This window comes from Mercenaria mercenaria, chromosome 12 (assembly GCF_021730395.1).
Source record: "Mercenaria mercenaria strain notata chromosome 12, MADL_Memer_1, whole genome shotgun sequence".
Classification (NCBI taxonomy): domain Eukaryota; kingdom Metazoa; phylum Mollusca; class Bivalvia; order Venerida; family Veneridae; genus Mercenaria; species Mercenaria mercenaria.
The window spans coordinates 26554729-26582679 of NC_069372.1; the positions used below are offsets into that span (position 1 = coordinate 26554729).

General features: G+C 33.3%; 2 protein-coding genes across 3 annotated transcripts; both read right to left on the bottom strand.

The window, feature by feature from the left end:
* Positions 1–6765: 6765 nt before the first annotated feature.
* LOC128547284 (G-protein coupled receptor GRL101-like) lies at positions 6766–26839 on the bottom strand. 2 transcript variants are annotated; one of them, XM_053519509.1, is made up of 10 exons: positions 26658–26839; positions 21139–21288; positions 17293–17409; positions 15910–16473; positions 14080–15127; positions 13207–13736; positions 11515–11642; positions 10868–10916; positions 7820–8055; positions 6766–7590 (listed from the first exon to the last, which is right to left on the bottom strand). In XM_053519509.1, the coding sequence occupies exons 3-10, from the start codon at positions 17348–17350 to the stop codon at positions 7438–7440; spliced, it is 2766 nt and encodes a 921-aa protein (XP_053375484.1). In that variant the 5' UTR covers positions 17351–17409; positions 21139–21288; positions 26658–26839; the 3' UTR covers positions 6766–7437. The 2 variants fall into 2 exon arrangements, with proteins under 2 accessions (XP_053375484.1, XP_053375485.1); XM_053519510.1 differs by lacking the exons at positions 21139–21288; positions 26658–26839 and having other exon boundaries at positions 17293–17858.
* LOC123541479 (uncharacterized) lies at positions 18115–19376 on the bottom strand. Its single transcript, XM_045327010.2, has 2 exons — positions 19059–19376; positions 18115–18472 (listed from the first exon to the last, which is right to left on the bottom strand). The coding sequence occupies exons 1-2, from the start codon at positions 19118–19120 to the stop codon at positions 18115–18117; spliced, it is 420 nt and encodes a 139-aa protein (XP_045182945.1). The 5' UTR covers positions 19121–19376.
* Positions 26840–27951: the final 1112 nt, after the last annotated feature.

The following is a 27951-nucleotide window of genomic DNA, read 5'->3' on the forward strand; positions in this document are numbered from 1 at the left end:
AATTATTTAAACAAATTTCACAGCTTAAAATACTTACAGCAGTTCCCCTCGTCTGACATTTATTATGGAAAAATCGTTTTGCGTGCTGTTATTATTCTCATGGATATTGTTGAAATGAAAATAAAATGCCGAAGCTGTATTCATTTAATAGACCAGTGTCAACGCTTTTGAATTTTACATTTAGATATATAGGTCAAGGGCTTCGTTTCCATGGTGACATCAATTTAATTCAAGAAACCACAATTTTCTACTGAAATATGAACAATTGTAGAGCTTAATTTTAGTATATAAGTAACAAATTATCAACAGAAACTGAAAAATAGGTATTACTAATAAAACTGCGCAATATTTATATGAAAATGGCCGTAATAAGTAACCTTTCACCCAACTATATTCCCAATAACATTAGTTACCATCATCCATTTTCTTACATTCCGCATAACATTTCATTATAACTACAGTAAAAGAGTAAAAGAAGCAAAATATTGATCATTATTCAGAGCGAAAGACTCATAAAAAATATTTCGGCAAATAATGGCTGTTTTAGAATAGTTCAAATAAAGAAAATGCACAGAATAACGTACTTCCAAAATAAAAGCTATAAATTTTGCGCGGTAACTGACACGTAACGTCATGACGTCATTTAAAGGCAACAATGTTTTGAAGCGTTTCTGCGTCAATGTATTCACTATTATTGCATTATTAAACCATTAAGCATAAGATCGGAGACATGTTCATGATTTTATTTTAGAAGAATGGATATATATATACATTTAGTTTGTTGTGAACGTCGTCGTAAATCGTCATGTTAGCTTCCGGTTGGGCATGCGCACATACAAATATTAAGGTAACCTACCTCCTTAAATGCACAGAAGGAACAAACATTGTATCTTAATACTTGTGGTATCTTAATGTAAGTGATCTCATGAGCAAGCTTGAATGTACAACAGACAGAATGAATGAAATATATTAACTGACATGACCGTACCTATATAGAATATTATTACATACTCGTTTTTACTCTCCGTTAAGAACTGCTGGCATTAACATCCTTTCTTTCACTGATGTTCAAAAAAGCTAATACAAAAAAAGCCATCAAGAAAGGTGTGCTTTATGTACAACGCTGGCTCAGACAGCATAAACGTGAACATAGGCCCAAATAAAACATCATACCCTTTGTTCTCAACGAATATCTCTCAGAAATGTATATTTCTATCAGACAAGCCAGTGGTGAGGACTAGGAGCCTACTTCCCTGTATTCAATAGAAATTCTCTAGAAAGATACCTCAAGACCAAAAATTATTCAATAACCCCTCGTGACAGGGTTTTCGAAGTCTAACGAAGCCCTTAAAGCCGAAACGATGAACTGAAAACGGGGAATAACCCAAAGGCAATTCATTTAGTAGATCGGGATAACGAAGATACAATGTTTGACAAGAGAGTAATGGGGTCAAAACATCTCATTCACTGTAGATCACCTTTTTCTTCATAACTGAAAAGCACCTTGGCTACAGAGATAGATACAAACAATATAAAATGAAGTTTGCTGACGTCAGATTTTGTTAAAATCAGATTATGATGGTAACTGTATTAAATGGACCATCTTGCATACTGGTTCATTCTTTAATATAAATGACACAGTAATAGTTGTCATGCATTTTGATTATTCAAAAAATACATAAAAGATTCTACTTCTTCACATAATATTTATATAGATAAGTCATATATCTACCGAAGCTTTTTTGAAAAATGGTTAAGCAAAGTTACCGTTAACAAAGCTGTGAAGTTTAAAATTAGTAATCCATTTAGTAATCAATTAAAAATAAATCAAATAAGATTAACATTTGTCTGAAGGTAATGAATATTTTGTGTATTTGGAACGGGTGGCTGTCGTGAGACTGCTCCATGCATCTTTTCAATTGGTGACAGTGACAAATATCCTGTAGATTTTACCTATTAAGATGATTTTACTATTAATCTAATGAAACTATGCAATGCTTCATGTACTATCCACGGCCTATGGGTGCCTAGTCACTAGGGAAAACGTGCTAAACGTGCTAAATGTGCAGCAGAACACTGCGGAATAATTCATGTAACAGGGCCGGTACCAACCTTTATCTTTTAGACTTCAACTGTGTAAATGACCTGCGTGGATGTCATACACGTTTTGTGCTACACCGGCTAATGTTTGTCGTCTGCTGATACGAGACATTTGTTTGGAAGGCCCACCGCTAATAACCAATCATTCTTACTTATGACATCTTGTGCATGGTTGGTCAATTGCTCTTACGGAAAGATACGAAGTTTTGTTTTGTAATGAGTTGCCTAGATACTATAGCTGCGACCAATGAAATAATTGTTAGATATTTTTAAGCGGTTAAATGTGCTTTAATGTGAAAACAACGACTGTTCGGGAGGGTTCCTTCTCTCGCTGCATAAGCGTCGAGTTCCCTCACTTTCCGCTCAATATGTACGATTCATGTACATTGTACATTTGTTAATTAATTTGTAAATCAGTGTGATAAGACAAAGGTTGAAATTTTAAATTTAATGTGAAATTTGTTGATTCACTTCAAGTACAAGTCTGATCCTTATGTAGTCCCTGGGTGAAATGTTAAAGTGCAATAAATACATTAAATTTGTTTTCATTTGTAAAACTCTATTTCTTTGAAACAATATGTTACGTGTTTGCTTTATTAGGGTGAGTATAGTAATCTTTTAAATGTTGAATTTTCAACGTGATGTTTGCTTTCCTACATTTTGTACAGGTTGCATTACATTGTATTGAGAAATGGTTGTATTGTTTATACATGCACTGTTAAAGATAGGAACTGAACATTCACCGCATACCACATTTCTTGTGATAAATAATTTTAGGGTTGATCCTCCTCTATATCATTCTACAATTTGTCATTCATTCGGTAATATTATTTGACATGGTTTATTAAACAAAGTGTACGTTTTCTGTTAAGGCTGGTCTTCATAAGGTTTTCTTACAAAAAGCTTTACCTCATAGTATAGCTACATGGCAGTCTGTTCAATGCCCTAAAATAGTTTTGAAGTGTTTTCTTTCAGGTTGTTTGATGATATATAATAAATTGTAACATGTTCTGCAATGTATTCTTAGAATCGTTACACACTCAGAAATGTAAAGAGAACCTTTCTTTTGAACAACTACCTGCATTATGTATGTTGCCAGTTCCCTTTCCTAACCTCATTGGGCTCTTGTTACATCATACACGAGCCTTCTTTACTTTACGGTTCAGGAACAGCAAAGCAAGTTTTCTTATATAGAGGGAAGGAAACACAAGAAATAAGAACGAAAGCCACCAATACAGCGTTTCCATGAAAATATGGGCACGGGAAAAATATAAACACTTCACACTGGGTATACACATAAATTATTTCATTAACACAAAAGAATGCAATATGGTGAACAAAAAAGAAGCCTGAGCGTGAATAAGGGGTAAATTTTAAACCATGTGCTAGGAGTAAGTTATACATTGAATTAGATAGCTAGAAGGTTCTAGTTAAATATATCAAAAGGGCAAGTGCAATGAAAAACAAGAAAAAATTGCAAACTAATGATTTCTGAAAAAAATATTGAACTTTTTGTAAAATGGGTACCATATTTTGATACAAAAACAAATAAAACATAACAGGTCTTAAGCGGTTTTAGCTCAATATACTTATAAATACAATATATAAAAAACATTTTGACAGTCTAACAGTCAAAGTAATACAAAAGAATGTGTCAAAATAAAATATTTTATAGTTTTAAGGGTCAGGTTTTTACACTTGTACCACTTGAAGTTTGATTAGCTCAGTTACAGTGTCATTTCTAGTTGTAAATCTTTACATTTACAAAACTTCGGGATGTATGCATGAACGTGCCAAGTTTCATAACAATATATCAAAATTTGTCAAAGATATAGAAGTTTTCATAAGAACATATTTGTATATTTTCCGTACACTTGGGACAAAAACACCCAGTTTCACTTATTATATTTACAGTGTTTGAAAAACAATACCAGTATATTTCATTTGTATACTTACAAAACAAATCATTGAAGAATAGAGAGAAGAAATAGTGTCTTGCAGATGTGTGCTCTTGTTAATAACTTACAAAATGAACATATATGCTGATAATAATTATAATTCCATAAGTTTTAAGATGGAAATATTTGACAAGGAATGTACAACTGCTTAAACATAAATTAAGAGCTAAGTTAACAACCTTTTCTTTGCATCAAATATCACATTATATATCATGAGCATGTACCATAACCTTTTATTACAACATATTTTAAGGTAAGCATTACTCTGTACACGTTGGACAATTATAAGCCCTTATTAGATTCATTGTTCTTCAAGTGAAAACATTGACATTGTACATCATATGGATAAAAACATTCTCTTGGTAGTTTTACTAGGTAATTAATAGCATTTTTTTCATATTTTATATTTTAATCTCCTATTTACTAAAGTATTGCTTGCTGATGTTTTTTTAAACTTTATTCAGTTTCTCAGTTGTGCAAATTTTGTGTACATATATGTAAAAGACATCAATTTTACTATCATGGCAGTAGTCATTTTCACTTTAGATAATTCTGTGAGAAAATAATTAGAATTATTTTGATATTTTGTATAACATCATATTTAAGTTAGTTTTATGTCCCAAGTGTACAAAAATAGCAATAATTTAAACCTGCAGGATTTTACCCTAAACAATCATTAGTTTTCAAAAGAATGTGCATTCTTTTAAGCTATAATGATAGTAGCATACATTAAAGTATATGATTTAGAAATTAAGGTAGTCAATAAAAAGGTACACATATTTGAAAATTTTCTTACTGTCAAAATTTGCAATAATCCATATTTTTTGCCAGTTTATCATTATAACAACTGAAAAGACATTTCTGTAAGAAAACTGCACCCTGTTAAATGCTGCCATGCACCTAGGTGACGTGTCATTTATATTTTTGGGCACAGACACCTGTAAAATCAAACATGTCAAAAGTCATGTACACTTGGGACATCACATTATTTGCAAGAAAAATCTCAAATGGCATAACTATGTAAAATCTTTGTTAGGACTGATTTGTAGGTTCCTCCTCTTAGTAAGAATGTGCAAATAAATAGACAAATTCACATGAACAAGAAAAATATTTATTAATGTTGCTATTTTGTACACTTGGGACATTTTTGTACACATTGTTCAATATCACAAATAATGTGCCGTTCAAAATGTATTAGTCGAACAAATATTGAAAAAAAATAAATAAAAAACATATCACTACTAAATGAAGAAAAAATGCTTCATCTAATTAATAAAACTTTTCAATGCTGCAAGTAGTAAAGTATCAATTGGCCATTTTCGGAGCAAAATAAAACTCGATACCTTTTCATTTCTAAGAAGCCATGAAGAATAATTATCCATTAATATTTTCTAAACTTTTGCTAACCCAGTTACTAATACATTGCACTTCAGCATAAGGAAAACCTTTTCTTAATATATAGGGTGGTTACAAAGTAATTTAAAGTTGAAAACATGACTTCGTTTAAAAACCAGTACACTTGGGACATTTTTTGAAGGTTTTTCCTGCATTATTTTTAATGGAGCATCGTAATGCGACGAAACTTGAAATAACAATCAACCACTGTAAAACTCATTTTCAGAAGTAAAAAATGAACCAGTTTCTTATTTCAGTAAACAATAAAATGGAAATCTTTAAAAGGCTTCATTTTTTTTATTTTCACCCAATAAAGAAATCTCAGACGCAACAGAGATATACCTAAATGAAGGAAAATAGCAAGGGACCGTCTTGGAATGGTCAGCGGCATGACCACAACTTGGGAGTTTCAACTAGTTTAATTGCGCCAAATCTCACTCTTCAAGGTATTCATTATTTTATATAAAATTAGAAATTTCTAATAGCGACAGCACAAACCAGGACCCATTTAACGTGTCTGTGGCATGCGTTTCTTGAAGAATATTGTCATATTGTTTGTGCTTAAAAAAATCAAATGAAGCGAGGGTCGTGTTTTATGGAATAAAAACATTTCCAGCCAAACAAACACACTGTAAAATCAGCTAAAATGAGACCACTAACTATAGTGGAGGTGTATGACATTAGTTTGGATTGCTACGAAGTCATTATATACATAATGTCCATTGTACAATGTGTATAAGTCTTCCAAAAGAGAAATGTTAGAAATACTTATCGGTTTTGATGTTTTGATGTCTACAACGGTGCCCTACTGTTTTCTTATGTGTTGCTTGTTCGTTTTTCTATGTTATTTAGTTGATCGTAGTTATATGTTTATCTTTGGTGACATGAGTGTTTGCGCTATTGTGGTTTACGTTGTAGTGCGACTGTTTCTAAAGGGCACGGCATTCCCTTGTATATTCGTCCTTGTTCAACTTTTCCCCTTCGGGTTCCTACCCCCCCCCCCCCCCCCCCCACCCCCACCATCCCCCGATCCCATTTCGCCCTTTACTATTTCCTTCCCTTCCATCAATATTTAGCATGAATTAATATGTACTTGCTGGATGTTTGAAGCAACCCGTCGAAATATTTTTTCATTACAGCTTCTTTTTGTTGTTGGCAAATGCGTGGCTCTGGGACTGTGTTTTTGGTGCTCTGTGCTTCCGAGAAATCTACCCTTACCTATTATCTTTTGAACAAAGAAAAGTCTTAAATGGTTTCAAGAGAAATGGAAGATTTGCAATGGTGTAAATGACTAGACAAAATCGACTTTTTGTAACCATTTTATTAACTACACAATAGATGATTCATTGATACAACACATAAAATCATAATGCGACAGTTTAGGGTCGTATGTTTTGTCTTCTCTGCTAATGAGAGGAAACCGATTACACCCTACAAGCAAAGCTGACATTGGCCTTAACAGACCAAACCCAAATGTTTTTCTGCAGTTGCTTGCGGAATTTGACTCTTGTCCTATTAATTTCGATTAAACTTGGATTAGTTTTCAAAATCATAAATACGAAATCAGATATTTTATTTTTTATCCAGTCAATATATTTTTTTTCTGAAGTATATTCTAACATTAAATCAAGTGCAGTTTTGTGCAATTTAAACTTAAAGCCATATTGTTACAAACAACGAACAATTATGGAATTACTTATTGAGAGAAACAATACAGAAACTGATTTATATCAATAATTATTTCCCTTTTGAAAACAGGTATTCCGTAATTACAAAGACGTGTAGTAGTTTAATGAACTACAATATTACAGGGAACAATCATGAAATCTGTTATCATATTTACATTTATAACAATAACATATCGGTCACGAAGAAATAAAAAGGAAAACACTAAACACCCGCCGAGTGCGTAAGTCATGTCGAACAATATTCCCAGTTTCTAATTGTAACTCAAGCGTTTCACTTCAGATGTTTTTAATCTGATTTACGTATCAGCCGACCGGCCGCCCTTTGGAATTGTGCTTTTTCTTAGAATCCTCTCTAAAAGACATCCAAAACTATACATATCATCATTGACGTTTTTCTTGGTAGATGTATTAGGATAAGCACGAACATCTATCTGAATCTTTCGCTTAATCTGCAATTATAACAGATCCATTTAAGAAATATTTCTACTTATGTGATTTAAAATGTAATCTAAAGGTAAATCTCAAAGCTGATATTATTGAAATACAATGCACCATTCAAAACACCTTTTAAAGTTTTATTGAATAACGGATACTATATCTATTGTCGTTAGAATATATTGCACTGAAAATTAGACAGTTGGACATATCTATAATTAACAAATTTGCCTTTAAACTTACTAGCCCATTGTCCAAGACGGCAACGAAAATGTCGTCTTCTGTTATCTGTTTGAGACCCAGACCATGCTCATGCAGAATCCCTATGAAACTGAGAATGCGGAAAATCAAATGAGCTGTTTCGAGAGGCGTAAGACTTCGATTTTTCATAACATCACGAAGGGATAGAATTGTACTGTTCTTTTTCTGCTTGTACGTCGGCACATATGGGTAGATCTTCAACACTATCTTTCCCATTTCTAAAATATCAAAAGTCTATTATCAAGGCGTTTTCTTTATGTTAAGTACTGAAATAAAGTAGTAAATATATTAGTGGAGAAGAAGCTTCGCAAGGCGGGTGATGATTTATTGGTGACAAGCTGCCTCTCATGGCATTGATACTGACTCGAAAGCATATGCGAGCGAGATTAAGGCCATTTGAGTTAGACTGAAGTAATTACACCATATCTTCCCAATGTATGTCTTACCTTGTCTCTGTGTAGTGCTGTTTAGTATCATTCAATTAAATATGATCCTGGTTTTGGCGTTAAATACATTTTAACAAAAAGTGTTGATTAATTCATTTCTAATTTACATTTCTAAAAGACACGTGATTACAGATCCTACACTCACAACTATATAGAGATTCAGTGTTTAATGAGTCAGGTTACAGGTATAAAAGATTAAATCCAGCAGATTTCTGACAAGTTCATTTGTATAAATTATTCTACTGTTTTGGTTGTTACACGACAAGAAAATTGTAAACAACTTGTTTTTAACATTTGTTATCGGACAAGTTGTTACATAAAATTTATTTTTCCTGCGAAGAGGTAAGAAAAAAAAACATGTGAAAATATATGCTACAAAAAATGGTAACAGAATATGTGTAAATTAAACTGGTGATATTTCATAGGTAGTATTTGTGGTATCCATTAATTCCTTGTCCTGACATAAACATTTATCACGTTATACAAATAAATCTACTTATTAGAAATGGCAGTCTTATGTGTGACTTGAAGCAGACTACCAAAAGAACTGACTCTCAGACTAGATTTAATCTTTTGAATCAATGATTAACCTGATTTTTTCGAAATCACTATAACAAAACAGTACAGAATTTTATTCAACAAAGTTGACTTGAATATAGTGGTCAATCGTCATATCATTACCTAAATGCAAATGCAAGCATGTTAAAACAGCGCGAATGAATACAGGGAACGGAGATATTAGAGTATACAAATATGCGTACAACTATATGTTTATAAGTATTTATATACATGTTAACAGATGTACATTTGATATTTAATATTTTAGCATCGCGTTATATATAATTATTTTAAAAGGGTGTATCGAAGAATAGTAGTCTATACGTATACAGGAAAATCCTGAAAAATTGTATTCATCCTCTAGGTCATATGTTTCACATAGTTCACATCAAATTGTACTTTCAGTTCTTGCTGTTATATTTCTGTGTCGTCCTTTTTCTATATTTCGCTGATATGATGATCAAAGTAGTTTTGCAATAATATTTCTATGTTACACTTAATCAATCTAGTGTAATTACGCACTTCGGACGCCCAGTTTATAACATAAATTATTTCTTTTTCTAAAACCTTACATAAAATATAATAATAATATCCCGATTGACGTTACTATACTTAGATGTAAAATGCTTGCATACAGCAAAAATACGAGGGATGTTCAAAAAATAATGTCATTTGTGTTTTATTTCGCGGAAATCGTGTCATGTGTACACAAAACCACCTCGTGTCGATAGAATGATCACTGAATCGTAACATAAGTAAATATCGCGCTGACACGTTCATTGACCTTGGTACAGTGTACATTGCTTTATAGCGTATTCATTACACTTTACACAAAATGACTGGGAAAAGAGCTGAAAATGTGCTTGAAACTAGGGCCTACATAAAAGGTAGGTCGCTACTCGGCATGAAGCTTGTAGATATTCACCGTGAGGTGTGCGACATTTATGGGGAGGGTCAAATGTCTCGTAGGACTATTTGTAGGTGGGTTGCTAAACTTAGGACCGGACAGCAGCAACTCAAAGATGCTGCTCGCACAGATCGTCCTACAACAACTACGTCGAAAGGTAACATCGAAAAAATCCTCAATTTGCTATAAAAGGATGCCCGATTCACCTTAAGGCAACTGGCCCAAATGACAAACTGTCGTTAGCACGAGTTCATGGAATTTTGAAGAAACACCTAAAACTTAGAAAAATAAATGCAAGATGGATACCCCATTTGTTAACAGATGAACAAAAGAGGACCCGTGTAACAATGGCAAAAAAACTTCTGAACATGTACCTAAAATACAGCAAAAAGGTTTTTGATAATATAGTTACTGGTAATGAAACCTGGGTTTATCATTCTGAACCAAAGCGGAAGTATTCCAACCGAATTTGGGTCACCAAAAATGCGAGACGCCCAAGTATTGCCAAACGAATACGAACGGTGAAGAAGGTTTTGTATGTATTTTTTTTCACTCATAAGGGTCCAATCATTCAAATTCCGGTACCAAAAGGCAGTACGGTCATAGGAAAATTCTATAAAAAAAAGTTGTTCTAAGAAAATTGAAGAACTACAAAAGTCGCCGCCTTAAGCCAGGACTTAAGTACCTCCGACTTTTGCATGATAATGCAACCGCTCACAAGGCACGCATTGTGACCGAGTTTTTGGAGTCAGAGAAGGTTACCGTCCTCCCACACCCTCCGTTTTCGCCAGACCTGCCCCCCTGCGACTATTTTCTGTTTCCCAAACTTAAATATCATCTGTCTGGAAAGAGATACAAATCGAGAAACGCCCTTGGATCTGCTGATTATCAGTATCTGATGGGTGTTTCCATAGAGGAGTATGAACAATGCTTCCAAAAGAGGATTGACCGGCTCAAAAGGTGTATTCAGGCTGACGGAGAGTATTTTGAAGTGCAGAGCAAGTTAAAATGATCAGAACATTTGCAGTATAGGACAACCGATGCAAGTGACATTACTTTTGGAACACCCCTCGTAGTTTATTATATGTATCACATATTTTAGCAATGAAATCGGTTTACCTTTAAACATATCTGTTCTTGATTGTTCTTCAACACTTGGGCTAAATTTCTGTAAGTTTGAAATTCATATAGCATTATATAAAATGTGTATTAAATAGATATGTATGTATAAAGGCAGTTATGTTTCGTACAAAGACACGAAATTAATGGTCCAAACACTATACATGTGCCATATAATCATAACTGATGGGTATTTTTCAATGTTAAAGATTATTGAAAATACAAAACAAGAAGACATTGACAACGATTTTTCCGATATATTTATAGAATACAGTATATAAATAATCATGGAAACGCCTGTCATTTGTGTATTTAAATATCTAAAGTGTACCAGTCTAGAATTCATTTAGCCGAAAAGTGGTTATAAGACATTGAGAAATGAAAGGATGCCTACGTTACATAAAACTTGCAATTATAAACTTTAAATACATATATATTTGAATACGCTAATTATATAAAATAGCACAAACTTGGTGACATATGATTAATATATTGTTTGCTGTCATTAGATGGAAATATTATAAGATTAAAACGTCCGGTCGTATTTAAGTTAAACTGTATAATATATAAATTTACAAGAAATTTGAAATAATATTATGAACACAGGGGTGATCAAATTAAAGTAATAGGTAAAACAATCTATTCACCTGTCTACTATAGATAGCGGTCAGTGTGTACATGAATGGATTAAGGGCAGAATTAATCGGCAAAATAATAACGGCTGTCCAAGCATACACCTCTCCTGGAATAGTATGCCCTGCCAAAGCTAAAACACCTGAAAATATTTCAAAGCAGTGTTACATTGTTTTAGTGATACATATGTTAGACTTTACTGTGTTAGTTAAATAAAACAATAATAAAAACAAATTCTACTAAATTATCTGAAGTAAAGGAAATAAATATTGTCAAATCATTCAGACAAACAAATTAATAAGTGGTCAAACTAATTAACATTCTAAATGAGTAGTATTCTGAAATTTCACTTTGAATATATAAGTCAACATGATCATGAAAACCTAACGCAAGTATTCTTGCTACTATAGAAAATAATATTGTTGTTTTTTTTTAATATCATGTGAAACACAATTAAATTTTTTTAAAATATTATACATTTTCGAAAAAGTATGCAGTCACAATTTCAGTAATTTACTTCTATATATTTCTAACTGAGCACACTAGATTTTGTTTTTTTTTTTTGCAAAGGTTGGCTAATTCAAGGGACATAATACATAATATCATCTTTTTAACAAGAATATTTTCTAAGTTTCCTATTTCTATTGCCATGGCAACATGAGTTCCATTTGTAACAGAATTCTTTGTACAACTCTGATAGTGAACAATGAAACATCCGTACTAAATTTCATTAACAATCACCAAGTGGCCTTTGAGGAGATATCATTTACAGAAAGGTTGATGGACGGACAGATGAATGTCGGCCACAAATTCTGAGCGACAAAAAAGTTAACCTGGCTTGTGTTCAAATTTAGCCGAAATAACATGTATAGAAATATTCAGACTATGTTTGGTGGACATTAGATATTATTCGGACACTGTAACATTTCACAATTACAAGTACTTCAAAGGACATGGCTCAGAGCCACTGGACAATCCGGATCCACATTTTGACACATTAAGTTAAGGTGCGTACACTGTAATGTTTTACAATTTTAGTGATTCAGTTGTTATAGTAATAACTCCAAATTGATTGAATTATAGGTTCTAGCTGGTTATCAAAATTGGCCAGCTTATTACGCCGATAGACATTGTGACCAAGTGTAGTGAGTACTGGGGAAAATTGCCAAAGTTAGAGAGCTTACAGTGTCAATTTTTGCAGTAATTCAAAGGTAATATCTCCAGAAAGACATAAATGATCCAGCTAGTGATCGTATCTAGCCCGATATATTTTGCCAGTAAACATTATGACCAAGTTTGATGAATACCGGAGTAGAATGGCTTAAGTCACAGGATGGAACACTTATGTAGAGTCTGCCCAGGTACCGCACGACGCTACTGGTGATCCCATTACACGTCCCATTCGACGGGTATTGAAAATAAATATGCATTGGCGGCAATTTACACATAATTCCTTTGAGATATTTTACCTTTCTGGGCTTCAGCGCCGCTCTGAAAAACACTTCAATTCAGCTTGTAAACAAGTGCCAAGCCCGCGATGCAGTTTTCCTCTTATGACCATAGACCTATCATTTGTAAAAATTAACAATTCAAACTTCTTTTAGTTGATATATTGCTACTTTCTATGTGTTTTATATACCAATACAATGATAGTTATCCTGACGAAATGTGATAATCAAGTTAATCAGTGTGCCATAGACACTTACCCATCATTCCTATTGGAAACCAACACATAAAGTCAGTGGTCACAAGTAGTAGAAGATTTCTTGCTACCTTCAGATCGTTCGTACGTGTACTGTTCAGTGATTTCCTTAAAGAAGCTTGTTTCTTAATTTCTGCATAGATTAGCAACTGGCCAACAGCGATCAGTATGAAGGTAAACATGTTGAATCCTATGAATAGTAAAATAGAATACAACCATCCGGGTGGACGCTGACGTGTCAGGGGTAAAGCTAGACAAACTGCCGATTTGCTGTAAAACTGTCCTTCAAAGTATCCTGTGTAGATAACCGGTAATAGGGAAATGATTAGGGCAAATATCCACGTTGCTATTGCGGCACATGTGGCAGACTTTACGTTAAACCGAAGTTGTCCAAAAGGATATTTTATAACGAGAATTCTGTCAATAGTGATGAGGCACATAAATAACACACTTGCTTCTGAGGAAACTGTTGATAGAACTCCAGCTAGCCGACACCAAACACTGTTTCTCCAGTACTCGTCAACTTCAATATATCTAAAAAATGAAAGTATTATGTTTTCTTTAATTAATTGCAGAACTTGTAACTACTTTGTAAGTCTTATTTTTAGAAATATTTATATATGTCAATTGTTGTGAGCTCAGTACTGAAATAAGTATTATCAAAATCATGTCAAGAATTGTAGCCAAATGTTTGAAACAGATTAATCGGAATACATATGTATATTCTTATTTTCTACACAGGAGTATTATCGCTTCCATCATCGCCTGTCACTGAAACAAACTGGAATGTAGTACGATAGATAGATGTAGGTAGGTAAGTAGGTAGAGAGAGAGAGAGAGAGAGATGCCAGACAGACAGACGGACAGACAGATTTACCTGTTTCTAAAACTTTTGTCTGCTACTGCAATTATCAGCATGTATACTCCCATGAATAGATCAGCGATGGCCAAATTTGTTACAAATAATCCATAACCAAGTTTCAATCTCTTTCTATCGTATAAAAGTCTATACACAAGCGATAAAATATTTCCAAGGAGGGCTAAAATCCCAATGGTCCACATGAGTGCTTGAAGGGTGCCATTTCTCATTAAATCTTCACAAGAGGAAAATTCATCCTTGTAAGGTAGGCAGTCTTCTTCTTTAAGACTTGACGGCCGGATGCAGCAAAATTTGAATGCAGGTGTCTTTAGCTTTTGAACGTTAATAATGCCAGAAAACATTTTACCAGCGAATGTTGTGATAGGATTTTCTCGTATATCAATGGTATTTGATTCAAGTGAATTGAATGCAAAATCTTGTACGTCAGTAATTTCATTATGTGACAAATCTAGATAATCTAAACAAAGTCCTTTAAACATGTCGGCTGATAACGTGTGTATTTTAGTATAACTTACAGTTAGATTGTTTAATGAAATGCCATATAAAGCCCCCGGCTCTATTTCCATAAGCTGGTTGTTACCTGTAAGTATGAGGTGTTTCAAGACTTTCAACTGATCGAATACATTAGTAGGCAGTTTCGTGAATGTATTGAATGATAAGTCGAGAGTCTTTAAATTGTTTAGACCGCTAAATGTGTACGATGATAAAGTCTTTATATTACAATAAGACATGTTTAGGGAAATTAAAAACGTGAAAGATCGTCTTATACTATCTCGCTCTAAAAAATCTGTGCAAATATATGTTGAGTTACTGAGATCTAAAACACGTGCCGGTATTAACCCACTTAATGTGACATTCGTAGTTTCCATATTTGAACAGTTTATAATTAATGAGCCGCAAGAACAACTCTTGGGGCATTGGAAGTTACAGTTGTCTTCGTCGTCACCGTATGGACACTCTTTCCGATTGTTACATACTTGATTAAGTGGTATACATACTTTACTGAGGAGGCATCGATACCTCCCGTGGCATGGCAGCGTTGTTCCTGTATGGGAAATGAAGAAAGGACATATGATTAAGCATATTTTGTATCGCTTAGATTTAAATTAAGAACATATGGTTGTTATGTAGAATGCTTTCTCTATGATGTTATCGTGAGACAGGGAATATCTTAATTTCCGCACGTTTAATGAACCGGAAGCAATGATGAAATATCATATAACAGCATAATGTAGAATAAAGCCTGGACTCGCCTACAGAAACAAAAACAAATCATTTAATGTATAAATGTCACATCATTAGTAAATTAATCATTACGGCAACGTTACTATCTCAAGATGTAATATGACATTAAAATGTTTAATGATTCCAAATAATGTCTCAAAATTAATCTGAAACGTACAGACATTTTTAATCATGGATATATCCCAGTTTCAAACTCTATGATCTATATGATATTTCACCATGTTATAGAAGAACTGCTATTTACTGAATTAGTGATTTTCCAATTATAAAAGCTTATGTGAGGTCATTATATCTCAAATCAGACCACCAAAAATTCAAAAATCAAGCACACGACCCTGTATTTGCGAACTTTTCTCAGAATAATCTTCATTTTTGATAACTCCACGTTAAATAAAAGTCTACATAGCAGAAAGAGTTTGAACGTGCAGAACTGCCATATTACCTCAAACAAATAAACTCTATACATGTTCGGAATTTGGAATTTGCAAAACGTTTTTAAAAAAATAACTCAATCTTTTTCTGATTAAAGGAAGATGTGTCATAATCGAATTATCATTATGAGTTTGTCTACAAAGATCTTACCGTCACATAACTCCGGGAAAATTTGATTTCCAATTGTTCCAAGAATATCAGCATTTCTCACATTTATTTCTCTTACAATGCCCTTGTTAATATGGGAAATTTCAGTTTTGGCATTCCTATCGATAACTACATGGTATTTGAAAACTGTCTTTAAAGAGCCTTTTTCCATTTGATCAAGCTGTTGAAATATAACACTTTCTAAATAGGTCTCTGTATTTTCATCGGTTAACAATATAATTCCGAAAGTAACATGTTCGTTTACGTCTTCATAAAAGTCCTCTAAGAAATATTTGATACCTTGTTCAGTAAGGTCTTTACGTTTGAATGGTTTTCTGTAATGCTCACTATTTGACAAAATATCCGAAATATGAAAGGTTATAATAGGTTTAGAGGAACTCTTTTCTAATCTTTGGAAGTTTGTTGCTATTGGTTCATATTTAACAACCTTCACTTCACTTTTTTCTGTAAACAGTAGTCCTCCGAGTCTGGCCGCTATCTCTAAAAATCTCGTATCGTCATTTGTTCCCGGGGTCATTATAATAATTTTTCTTTGGTTTTTGCAGGCTGAAAAAAAAATGAAATTCAATAAATTTGATACTTAACGGCATACAAATAAAGCATTGAACTGTTTTGCATGGTGTTGCTGTCTGGATAAAGTAAGTATTTATAAAACATGTTTTGAAGACAAACGAATGTCGAACTTCGACTCATTTTTATTCATATTTTCGTATCCCTTCGGTTCATAAAATTCCGCTTAAACCAGTGCTTGGGAGCATGACGAAGGGGTGATGAAGATTTCATTACCTCTCGTGGAAAGACGGAGTTTGATATTATTTTGCCTCGCCGGTCTATGCTTCCAAGTATCTACTTTTATACTTTAGGGGTGATGCAGATTTCATTACCTCTCGCCGAAAGACTCAAATCGAGTTTGATATTATTATGCCAGGCTACGCTCTATGCTTTGAAGGATCTCCATCATATATATATTCTAGATTCTAGATATTTATTTAAATGCCAATATATTTTGGCATTTAAATAAATATCTAGAAACAAATAATGTAATCACCATATAATTGATATAATATAACCAGTACAATCAGTACATTGTGGCTAACTGAACAATGCTGTTGTATCAAAGGTTGTGATTTTCTGAGGTTAAATAAGGCCACGACTTTGTTATCGTACTGGAGATCAGCAATTTAAAAACAAAAACAAAAAAAAACGAAACGTACAACTGAAAGGAAGATAATGATACAAAGAGTGAATAAATCGATGTTTATTATCAAATAATTGATCTACTTGGTAATGTTATAGGTTATTATGGTGTTTCTGGATCAGTGGTAAAAATTGACAACATTTATATCATATGAAGATTCTACCAACCACAAACTTTTTCATCATATCCATCAGAACAGTCTATTCTACCGTTACACACATACATTAACGGTACGCAGAAACTACCAGGACATTTGGCGTAGTCTTCTGGACATGTAAAATTTTCTGCAAGGTAATCTTAAAATATTTATACAAATGACAAGCTATTTTAAGTACAGAGACATTATTAAAAATCACAAGACTGTTAACATAACACGATTTACTATGTAGCGAACTGATCAAGTACATTTGTCGTTTCTAATAACTTTTGGTTAGTATGATCATGTATGTTTTAGAAGACACATTAATGAAGTACACTATTGCTTTCATATCCACTGTACTAGAATTCCACTTAAACCGATTCATGTAGGCGTATGGTTGTTGCACATCTCATGAACAGGCTCTGTTTTCATATTGCTTGGTTGCACCCTATGCTTCCAAAGGATCTTTTCACAGATTTTATTTAGTAAATACGCTAAATTGAGATACAACAACAATTAAGTGGGTAACGGAGGGTAAAACGGAATAATCGAAAAAGCCAAAAAAAAACTAAATGTTTTCAAAATAAACTATATATATATATATATATTACACATGAAAAACCTTTATAAATTGTTCCTAATAGGCATTTCCTACCTATCCGTATGCCGATGTCGACACCGTACATAGCATGGATATTGGGGGTCGTCTCATAATAATGTGTAAGGCATAATACAAACAAAATGTTTTCTCGATCCTTTTATTTTTACATGGTGTCATTAATGAAAAAAGTGTGAAATGGAATCTTTATTGTAAAAAAAGACGTTTTGAAAATAAAATTACATTAACTACCTAATCATCACTTGACGAATCAAGCCCGAAATGGCGCATAAATCGTGGCATTTTTTTTTTCATAAAATCATTATAAAGTTCATGATTTTCTTTAATCAAATCTGAAAGACGCCGACGGCGCCTCCGAGGCTCTGGTGCTGCCGGTGCGCCATCCGATTCAGTGTCTGATACAGCAGCCGCCATAGCGTCCCTTCGATCTGCAGCTCCAGGTTGGTGGTTGTTTTGCTGGTTGACCTGGTCAGGTTGCTCATTGTCAGACACATCATCTGGCTGTTCATTTACCTGTTCCCCTGCAGGTACTGCAGGCACATTTCTAACGTTTCTTCGTTCGTTCTCTCGAATCAGGTTAACTTCACGCCTGAAATGTTGATATTGAATTTCGAAATATTCGAGCGTTTTATTCATACAAAACATATTATTGAGTTTAAGGGGCTATTTCTGCGCTTTATAATTTTCATGATGGCTCCGTGGCAGAGTGGTAAACTCGTTTCATTCAGTTGGCTCTGAATGTGTTGGTTCGAAACTAGGGGTAAGGGGTTTAGGTGTTCCTTTAATATTGAAAGCTAGAAAGTCAACATATGACCTAGAACTGTGTCAATGTTAGTCTGATTCAAAAGAATTTTTCACATGTCCTAATATATATGACACTTTATTGGTTAATGATTATGGATTTTTCAGACACTTTTTTTCAAAATATGATAAGAAAACAACTACGAAAATGCAAAAAGATCTGACAGATATTTGTTACATTCAGTATAAGATCGAAAATAATTCAGAGAGTGAAACAACATTTATTTCCGCACCAGTGAACAAAAAAAAATGATATGAATTTTTATGTCTACATCTTTTTTACTGTTAAATTTACAGCTATATTCTATAACTAGATTTGAAAACTTAAAAAGATATCGTAAAAGAACAAATATTTTTCAAGTAAAAGTTAATACCTAATATCTTCATCTTCTATCACTCCCCTCGTAGCCATCAGTTTCGACAACTTTGCCGACATCCTGTCTGTCAGCTTTCTTATCGAGCCATTTCTATACAGGTCCCTTGCTGCCTGAGGAAGATGGTCGAGATTTTCTTGTACATCTTCAAGTACATCCGCCCATCTAGTTGGGTGCTCTTTATAAGCTCGCAATATCAAAAGGGTCTCTTCCTTCGAGAAGGGAACAACCTTCTTCCTCCGTTGAAGTAATGTTTCTTCTGAAATATATTTTCAAAATGTAAGTGAAAAACAGTAAATAATTAAGATAAGGGATACATTAGGCATCTTAATGTGTTTGGAATTTTTGAAAGCCGACACGAAGTGCACGTAATTTTGATTCGTAAATGATACGAAGTCATTTGTATACACACATGTACAGTAGTACTTTTAAACGTAGCCATTTATAGCAACATAAACAGAACAAGACAAACAGGTAAGTTGAAATTTTAATTTGTAATGATACCAATTCATTTATGAATAAGAAATTAATGTATATAAAGATAAACTTACCGCCGCTCATTCTTTTCTTGTCGATATGTGTAAGTTATAAGGTAAATGTACAACTAAGTAGAACACGTGAAAATCGTGACATAAGACATATATATCTTATATACGGATGCAAAGGCGTAGCCATGAAATTACTATTGACATATATTTTTACAGTTGTAATGAATAGAAGACAGCGGCGTGAGTTTGTGGCATTGTTACCGTTACTAATCCAGCCTCCACCAGACCATACCGAATATTTTCGCCAAATGTTGACATTTTTAATGACACTCGTTTGTATACCACCCTCACCTGATACGGACATCCGCTTTAGACATTTTTCTGAAGACACTAATACGTATTAAGGTAGGAATGTCTTCCAAATATTTTCGAACAACAGATATCAGTTTTACCAAATAACTGGCGAGACACCGGAGACCTTTTTGGAATTGGAGAACTTACTTTCAATAAATGATGATAGGGAACATGCTTTATCGATTCGAAATAGAGTTCTTCTCTTTGTTATTTGGCTGAGGACATACCCTACTAATCACATGTTAGCAAGTTTGTTTAACATCAGTAAATCGACAGTGAGTCTAGAAATCCGGCGACTTATCCCAATATTCTTTGAAAAGTTAAGACATCTTGTGGATTGGCCAAGTATTGATGAGTGGCAGGCAATGCGAGGTGTGTGGTCTAAATTACCTGATGCCGTTGGTGCCATTGACGGTACATCCCATGAAATTCAGAGACCAGAGACAGAGCCACAAGAGCAATACTACTCTGGTCATCGGGGATATCACTGTATACATACGCAGGTTGTAGTAGATGTGTATGGAGTCATCCGGTTTATTGAAAGTGGGTTTTTAGGGCATCAGAATGACGCGCAACAATTTGGGCTCATGCGTCAAATTGGGACAGACCTTCTTTTTCCAGAACAATGCGTCCTTCTGGGTGACAAAATTTACCCAAACAGAGCCCCTCTTATAACACCATATAGAGCTACACAGCTTGCGAGGAAGAGAGGTCATGAACGCAGAAAATGTGTTAAACTTAACCAACGAATTAGAAAATACAGAGTTTATGTAGAACATTCTATATAAATGTACAAAGTAATAGGTTCGTTATGGCGCCATCCAAGACAGTTGTTGTCATTTATTGTAAACACATGTGCTGCACTTGTTTGCAGACGTAAACAGTTAGAAGTTATTCTGTAATGTATGAATTTGTATTGCTGTCTTACACTGACTGAATTAAAGCAAACAACTGACTAGATGTATATGTATGTATACGCCCTTGGATTTTCCTATGATAATTATAAATAAAACGTTTGAGAAAACCCCTACATAAGCGTCGTGATCTGAGTTCGTATCGGCATCGGAGTAGGTAGGAAATGCCTAATTTGAAGAATGTAAATGTTAGATACTAAATTAATTAATCCTAATCAAGAGCAAACTCCAACTGAATTGAAATAATTTGGACAGAGATATTTACAAAATATCTTTGAAAGATGAAAGAATGCATTGCTAAAGCAAATATTGTAGACAACAGACCGCAGTTCTGAAGATGAGAAAGAGACCGACAACCGTCTATGACGTCATTTTCATCTTTATGGTACAAACACTGTTGCGACAGGTTGACTGACTTAACTCCATGTCGGCAAAATATTGTTGGTTGCCATAATTCATCTTTCTCTGAAATTTCTGAGGGAAATAAAAGATGTTATGAATATTTGGGTACCAATAGTCTGAAGAAAATATGTAGAGGATATTTGTCTGTTTTGAGTGAATATGGAATATATCTCAGTGTGAAAGTGAGAAAATTTCAAATATTTTCACGAGCACGTTGCGCGAATGAAAATGTGAACATTTTCTCATTTTGATATTCCATATTCACGAAAAACAAACAAATTTCTTTTTATTTAGTTTTTATTTTATGCTTAATTATGTTGAGATACGCATTTCGCAACAAATTTTAATCTTAGCGCGGGAAAAAGACGCGCGTAAACGAACATCACGTCAGCCGTGTTGTGACGTTAAAAACGCACACGACATAAAGATATCAGTTTTGTTTTACTTCTTGCTGCATAACATTATGAAATTCACGTTAAGTAAATTAATTTGAATCGAATTGCGGATACAATTTTCACCCTTATTTAAGAAAATAATTTAAAATTCATGCTCAATTCACAAGTAGATTGGCAAAGCTATATATACAGTGAGTGATATGCAGTGAGTTATATGGATTATATCTCACTGATCAAACACAGTATTTCATCAGTTAGCATAAAATAAATATATCTATTTATAAATTTGCACCGGAACTATTAATGTAAGCTAAATAATTGTAAATGGTTACCCAATAAGGACACAAGAGAAAAATATACAAGTTAAGACAATATTGAAACAAGGTGTATACATATTGCACATGTATATCATATATTAGCATTTCATTAAATAACTCGGTAAACGCCACTGACTGATCTGCTCTTAACTCTGACTCTCTAGACGTAGCAACATCTTTTTTCGAAAAACATTTTTAGATCTAGCTAAAACATGCATTCCTACTTATGTTGTACAAATCCGCCCCCAACGACAGACCTTTGTACAACTCATTTATTCGTACTACATCTCGGAAACATGATCGTTTGAAGTGAATTGCTATCAAGTCCGGGAAACCATCAGATTGGCAATGTTACAAGAAAATAAAAAATCGTGTTTATAATATGAAAAAAAACAGCTACGCGAACAATGATAATTATAATACTCTTGAATTTTCCATGAATGATTTAAGTTCTACAAATTCTGAACAATACTGGAAAACAGATAAAATGTTAGTCGGGGAAATTTCTAGAGCTGAAGAAGAAATTCCACCCTTGAAAGCAAAAATCATGACACTTATATTTCTGACGTTGACAAAGCTACATTTTTGAACGATAACTTCGTGTCAGTATCAACTCTTGACGATTCCAATTCTGTGCTACCTGAGTTTGCCTCAAAGTCTAATGCAACTCTTTCCCACTTCACTATTTCTGAGCAAGATGTAATTGACGTTTTAGATAACTTAGTTATCAACAAAGCATGTGGGCCAGAAGGTATTTGTCATTAAATGCTAAAGGGATGTTCAAAAACCATAGCTAAGCCACTTTGTACTTTATTCAATAGATCGCACATCTTAAATAGCTTCATGGAAAATTGCTAATGTAATGCCGCTTTATAAGAAAGGAGAAAAGTCTTTACCATCTAAATATAGACCAATTTCACTGATCAGATGCGTAGGTAAAGTATTATATTTAAACTGAAGCAGTATGGTATTTCAGGAAATTTGGTCAGTTGGATAACAAATTACGTGAAAAATGGATTTCAGAAAGTATTTGTAGGACACTCGTTTTCAAATAGTAGGTCATTAACTGCAGGCGTACCTCAAGGATCGGTCTTTGGTCCTGTTTTATTTCTTGTATACGTAAATGATATTGCTTATTCTGTTATAAGTACCGCTAGACCATTCGCTGACGTTAGCTCACATGCTATATCTTCACCAGACTCCGTTTACCGTATAGCGGGTTAATTCTGCAGGCAAAACCATCTGCGGGTTTGTCCTAAACTGTGCCTACTTTATTTCTGCGTTTTTTTTTCTTATTTCTGCGACCTTCGAGAAAAGCAGGAAATAAGTTTTGCGGTTTGCGTAAAGCAGAAGAAAATTCTGTGCACAGCACATTTTCAGATTACAGGTATCAAGTGCTACGTCACACTCAATGTGGTCATCCCTATTATTAGTAACAAACATTCATGGCACAGAGATTTTCGGACAGTAGTATTCTAGAATACATAGAGTTAATTGAATTTGCACATTCTAATCTCGCAGAAAATGATGTACCTGACCGGTGATGCAAAATTTGTTTGTATTTAAAGCACTAAATAACATATTTACTGAGATGGTTGGAATGTTTGGTGCATTTTGTTCATACCTTTGTTAAATAAAAATGAATGATATATACATGTGATTATCATGTATACACGATTATGAAACTTTTTGCCAATACTTTTTCTGTAGAAAAAAGAAAGAAATGGTCATAAAATGTCTTAACATTTGGTGAAAAGAGGCAGTTGAAATTATGGACATCTGCATGATTTAGATATACAATATGTCTGCTAGTATAGCTTAAAAAATAATAGGTTGTATATATTTTAAGCTACTTTATTCATCTACAAAGTGAAGCTGCTTAACAAACCTTCAACTATTACTTTCCACGATGTTAATGATTAAATGGGTTGTATTTTGTAATAATCACTGTTTTATTTAGACGGAAAATGACAATTTTTAGATAAAGAAAGACTTAAATTAATAAAGTTTGAATTGATTAATTTTTTCACAGATTATTATCTTGGATGTATAAATATGCAGAAAAAAACTATATTGTTTCATTTTTGTTACGTATATAAATTTGGAACATTTTTGTTCTGACAGATTTTATTTGTTTATTTCTTTATTGTTTGACACTGGATTATTATAATTTTAGCCCTATTCAATTAGGGTATGTATCATGAGTGAACCAATATAAACTGTCATGCAACATCCCCATAAAATTGGGGTCGAGAACGAGTTATTTCAGATTTACTCTTTCTAGTAAAATTATCACTGAAATCAAACTAGAAACATTTGGTTTGTTTCCGTCAGAGTTGTCTCAAATTTAGTTTCAACTAAACAGTAAACTTTCTTACAAATTTAGAAAGAAGTTCATGATCTCCCCACTCTTGTTCTAAAAAAGTCGGGTGGGGGGAGGGGAAATTGTTTTATACTGACAGATCACATTATGTAACTTCCATATTTGTGTTTTCTTTTTGATTGCTATAGATTTCATTTTAAGGCTTCGGTAACAGATGCTTTATTTTCCTATCGGTGTCATTTTTTGTTTACTTTCACCACTCATATTAAATGCAGAACAATGTGTGATTTGATTTTTGTCAATTTTTCCTGAAATATTATTTCTTATTAGTAATGGCATAGCTCTCAGTACAGTCAGTCTAAATTTCAACATTAATAAGATAACCTATTTGTGTGGAAACAGTTTTACTGAATGTTAATCTATAACATCAGTTAAAGTAAATGTTTTCTGTAATTCAGTCTAACTAATTCTAGGACATGTCTGAAATGCATTTGTAGTTCTTAAACAGAAAAAAAATATGTTTTACATCATACAATCATCACACAATCCATTGAGTTTACATAAACAACACACAATCTCTCTCAATGTTTGTCCGAATCCTTTAACCATAAACCTGGGTTTTATCAGGTCATTCTAAAAATAGACACAGGGGCTGATTAGAGAATGTGCTATATTTTTAACGACTCAAATGCATATCGTTCTCGTCAGTTATGTCTTGGTGGCATTATCCAGGTAGGAATCTAGGACAGTGAAGTTGGCGCAGCTGATTGATGTTTACATCTGATTTCTTTTCATTACCGTGCATGATCAAAATTCAGATTTGAAAATAAATACTGTAGGTCTAGTACCGGTAATTCATTTTGAAAGACATTTTCATAAAATGTAATACTGCTTGTAGAAAAAATTACAATTTATTTACATATATCACCCTTGTTATCCGGATAATACTAAATGCTGTGATAATTCCAAAATGCTACAAAATGGCAGATGAACGTTTCTGAAAATTTCAGGTTTTTCGGTAAGTTGCTGTGGCTTGATAAGAGATTTTAACAACCAGATGTTGCAAAAGAACGAATGGTGATTTGTTTCCATGGAACTCAAACTATTTTACTGTATTTTTGTGAATAAAAAACACAATATGCTAAATAGTTTACAAAAAAAAAACATGTAAGTTTAGTTTGAAAATTCATAAAAAAATATTTAGAGTTGTTTTTAATGTTTGTAATTCACTAAGTACGGTTCTACCATTTCACTATCTGACATACCGGTATATTAAGCGAAATATCAAAGTTTATTGAAATAAAAACCCGTAGAATTAACCCGCTATACGGTAAATAGAAACTATTTTAAATTCAGATTTAGAAAAAAAATCCAATCGGGCGAAACTGTGAGTAGTAAAATTCAATCTTTCTAAAACTGAAGTCATGTTTTTCTCCTTTAAAGATATAGCCCAACCTTCGTTATCCTTTGATAACACCCCTTTAAACTTCGTTGACGATCACAAACATCTGGGTCTTACAATAAGTCATGATGGCTCTTGGCACACCTGTATAAACAATATCACACTTAAGCTTCAAAAGTACTCGACTCAATGAGAATGTTAAAATTCAAAGTTAAAAGATCTACTCTTAACAACATTTATTTATCGTATTTAAGACCTCTGCTTAAGTATGCGTCAATTGTATGGGACAGCTGTACCCAATATGAAAAGAACACTACAGAAAAACTTCAATATGAAACAGCTCGCATTGTTACTGGTTTGACTCGTTCCGTTTCCATTCAAAGTTTTGCTAACTAAAATTGGCCGGGTTTCTCATGCAGATCGTAGAATCGTAAATCTAACATTAATTTGACAGCCAGGGACGGACCTATTTCTAAGTTTGGTAAAACTTGTAGCCAAACCCTTTTGTATTACCACACCTTTGCAAAATCACCGAATGTATATTAATGTACTGTAGTATTATATGTCTTGCTGTAATGATAGTTTGGTGTTCTAGATCTATTTACATATGCATATGTATATTATTGTCTTGATGTACATTTACCATCATGTCTTTTACTACGTTTCAATCCGTAGCTAGATGTAGCTATCCGCGCCGAATGTGACTGGGGTATTAAGCAAAAACGTCTCTATAACAACATTGTCAAAATTTCCCTAAGCTAAAATATACTATCAAATCTGCCTCTCCAGAACAACAATCTCTACATAACAGTCAATATTTGTAACTCCCATAGGGTGTTGCTCTACAGAGGTTGCACTGTACATTGCTTTTTTGTGCGACAAGCCATGTAATCGGATTACAGCATATACGTATAGAATGACCTTCAGTACCTTAGGTCATATCCGATATTAAATCTTTCGGTTTAAACCAATAAAATTGCAATTCAGCTGGCATGTCTCCTTACTTTTGTAGCAACTGACTATCCCAAGTTTCTTTCTGTTTTCAGAAGTATCGAAATCTTTATGTATTGTCAGTCTAAAAGAAGAAAAAAATATTATTGTCGATATTTTTCGTACGAAAACGGTGGATCATCGTTTCTGCAAAGTAAGATTAGAAAATAAGTATGAGCGCTAGTAGAAGTTACTTTTTCATGTAATGAATGAAGATATTATTTCAGCATTACCATTTGATATTTATTTTCAAAGTTACCGATATGAAAAATTAGTACTTACATTTACCAACATTTAGACATTACATCCAAAAAAATTTGCAGAATGTTCTTCGAAATTTAAAAGCTATTTCCCCTGTATTTTAGGCTCTAGATAAGGCATATGCCAATGATTAATTTCAATTCTTCCCGAAAAATGCACAAGACAAAATACATAATAATGATGATGATGATGCCATTTAAAGCATACAAAATGTCAACTATTTATACCATTCTTTTAGTATAAAGATAGGCGCTGGAAAATATCATTGAATTACCGGTTTTCAAATCCTAAAGAAGATGTGTGAAATTACTCGCAATTAAGTAATTTTACAGCACATGTTAATAATATAAATAAAGTCAAGAGAAGACTTGTGTATTTCAAAATAATGTATTTATCAATAAAGTAAACCATCTTTTGAAATGATTATCAAAGTTCAAACTCGAGTATTTGGGACATGGTGCCAGATGCAATATCCTGTTGTCTAATGGTAGGAAAATAAAGAAATTAAAGTAAAATCGGATAACTATTATTTCTAAGTGGTACCTTCTTAGGACAAGAATCCAAACACTTTATAAACATGATCTCAATTAAAACAAAATGACATTTTTAAACATAGTATTTGGCTGATATGATTTTTATAAATTGCCAAAACTATAAAAAAAAATGCTTAATCATTCTAGTTTTGTTGTTTTTGATAAATGTTATCGCAAATAACATACGTATATGAGCTTGTATCCATAATTCCATAAGTCGTTGCATTAACCGTGGAACTGGAAGTTTTATTGTCCAATTCCATTACTTTCAGCTTTTCCCTATGAGGCAAACTTGAAATCTGGAAACAAAGAATGAGCACAAGTAAATTGAAATATTAAACACCATACGTTTAGCAGTGACCAAACACTTTTTCCTTATTTATAAAGGACAAAGCATGATAAATTAAGTGTGTGTAGACCTGTTAAATTGTTCTGCTTGCATTACAATAAAGAAGACACATTTTACATCTTATTATTATTATAACTTTTATAACAATGCTCAGTCATTTATATT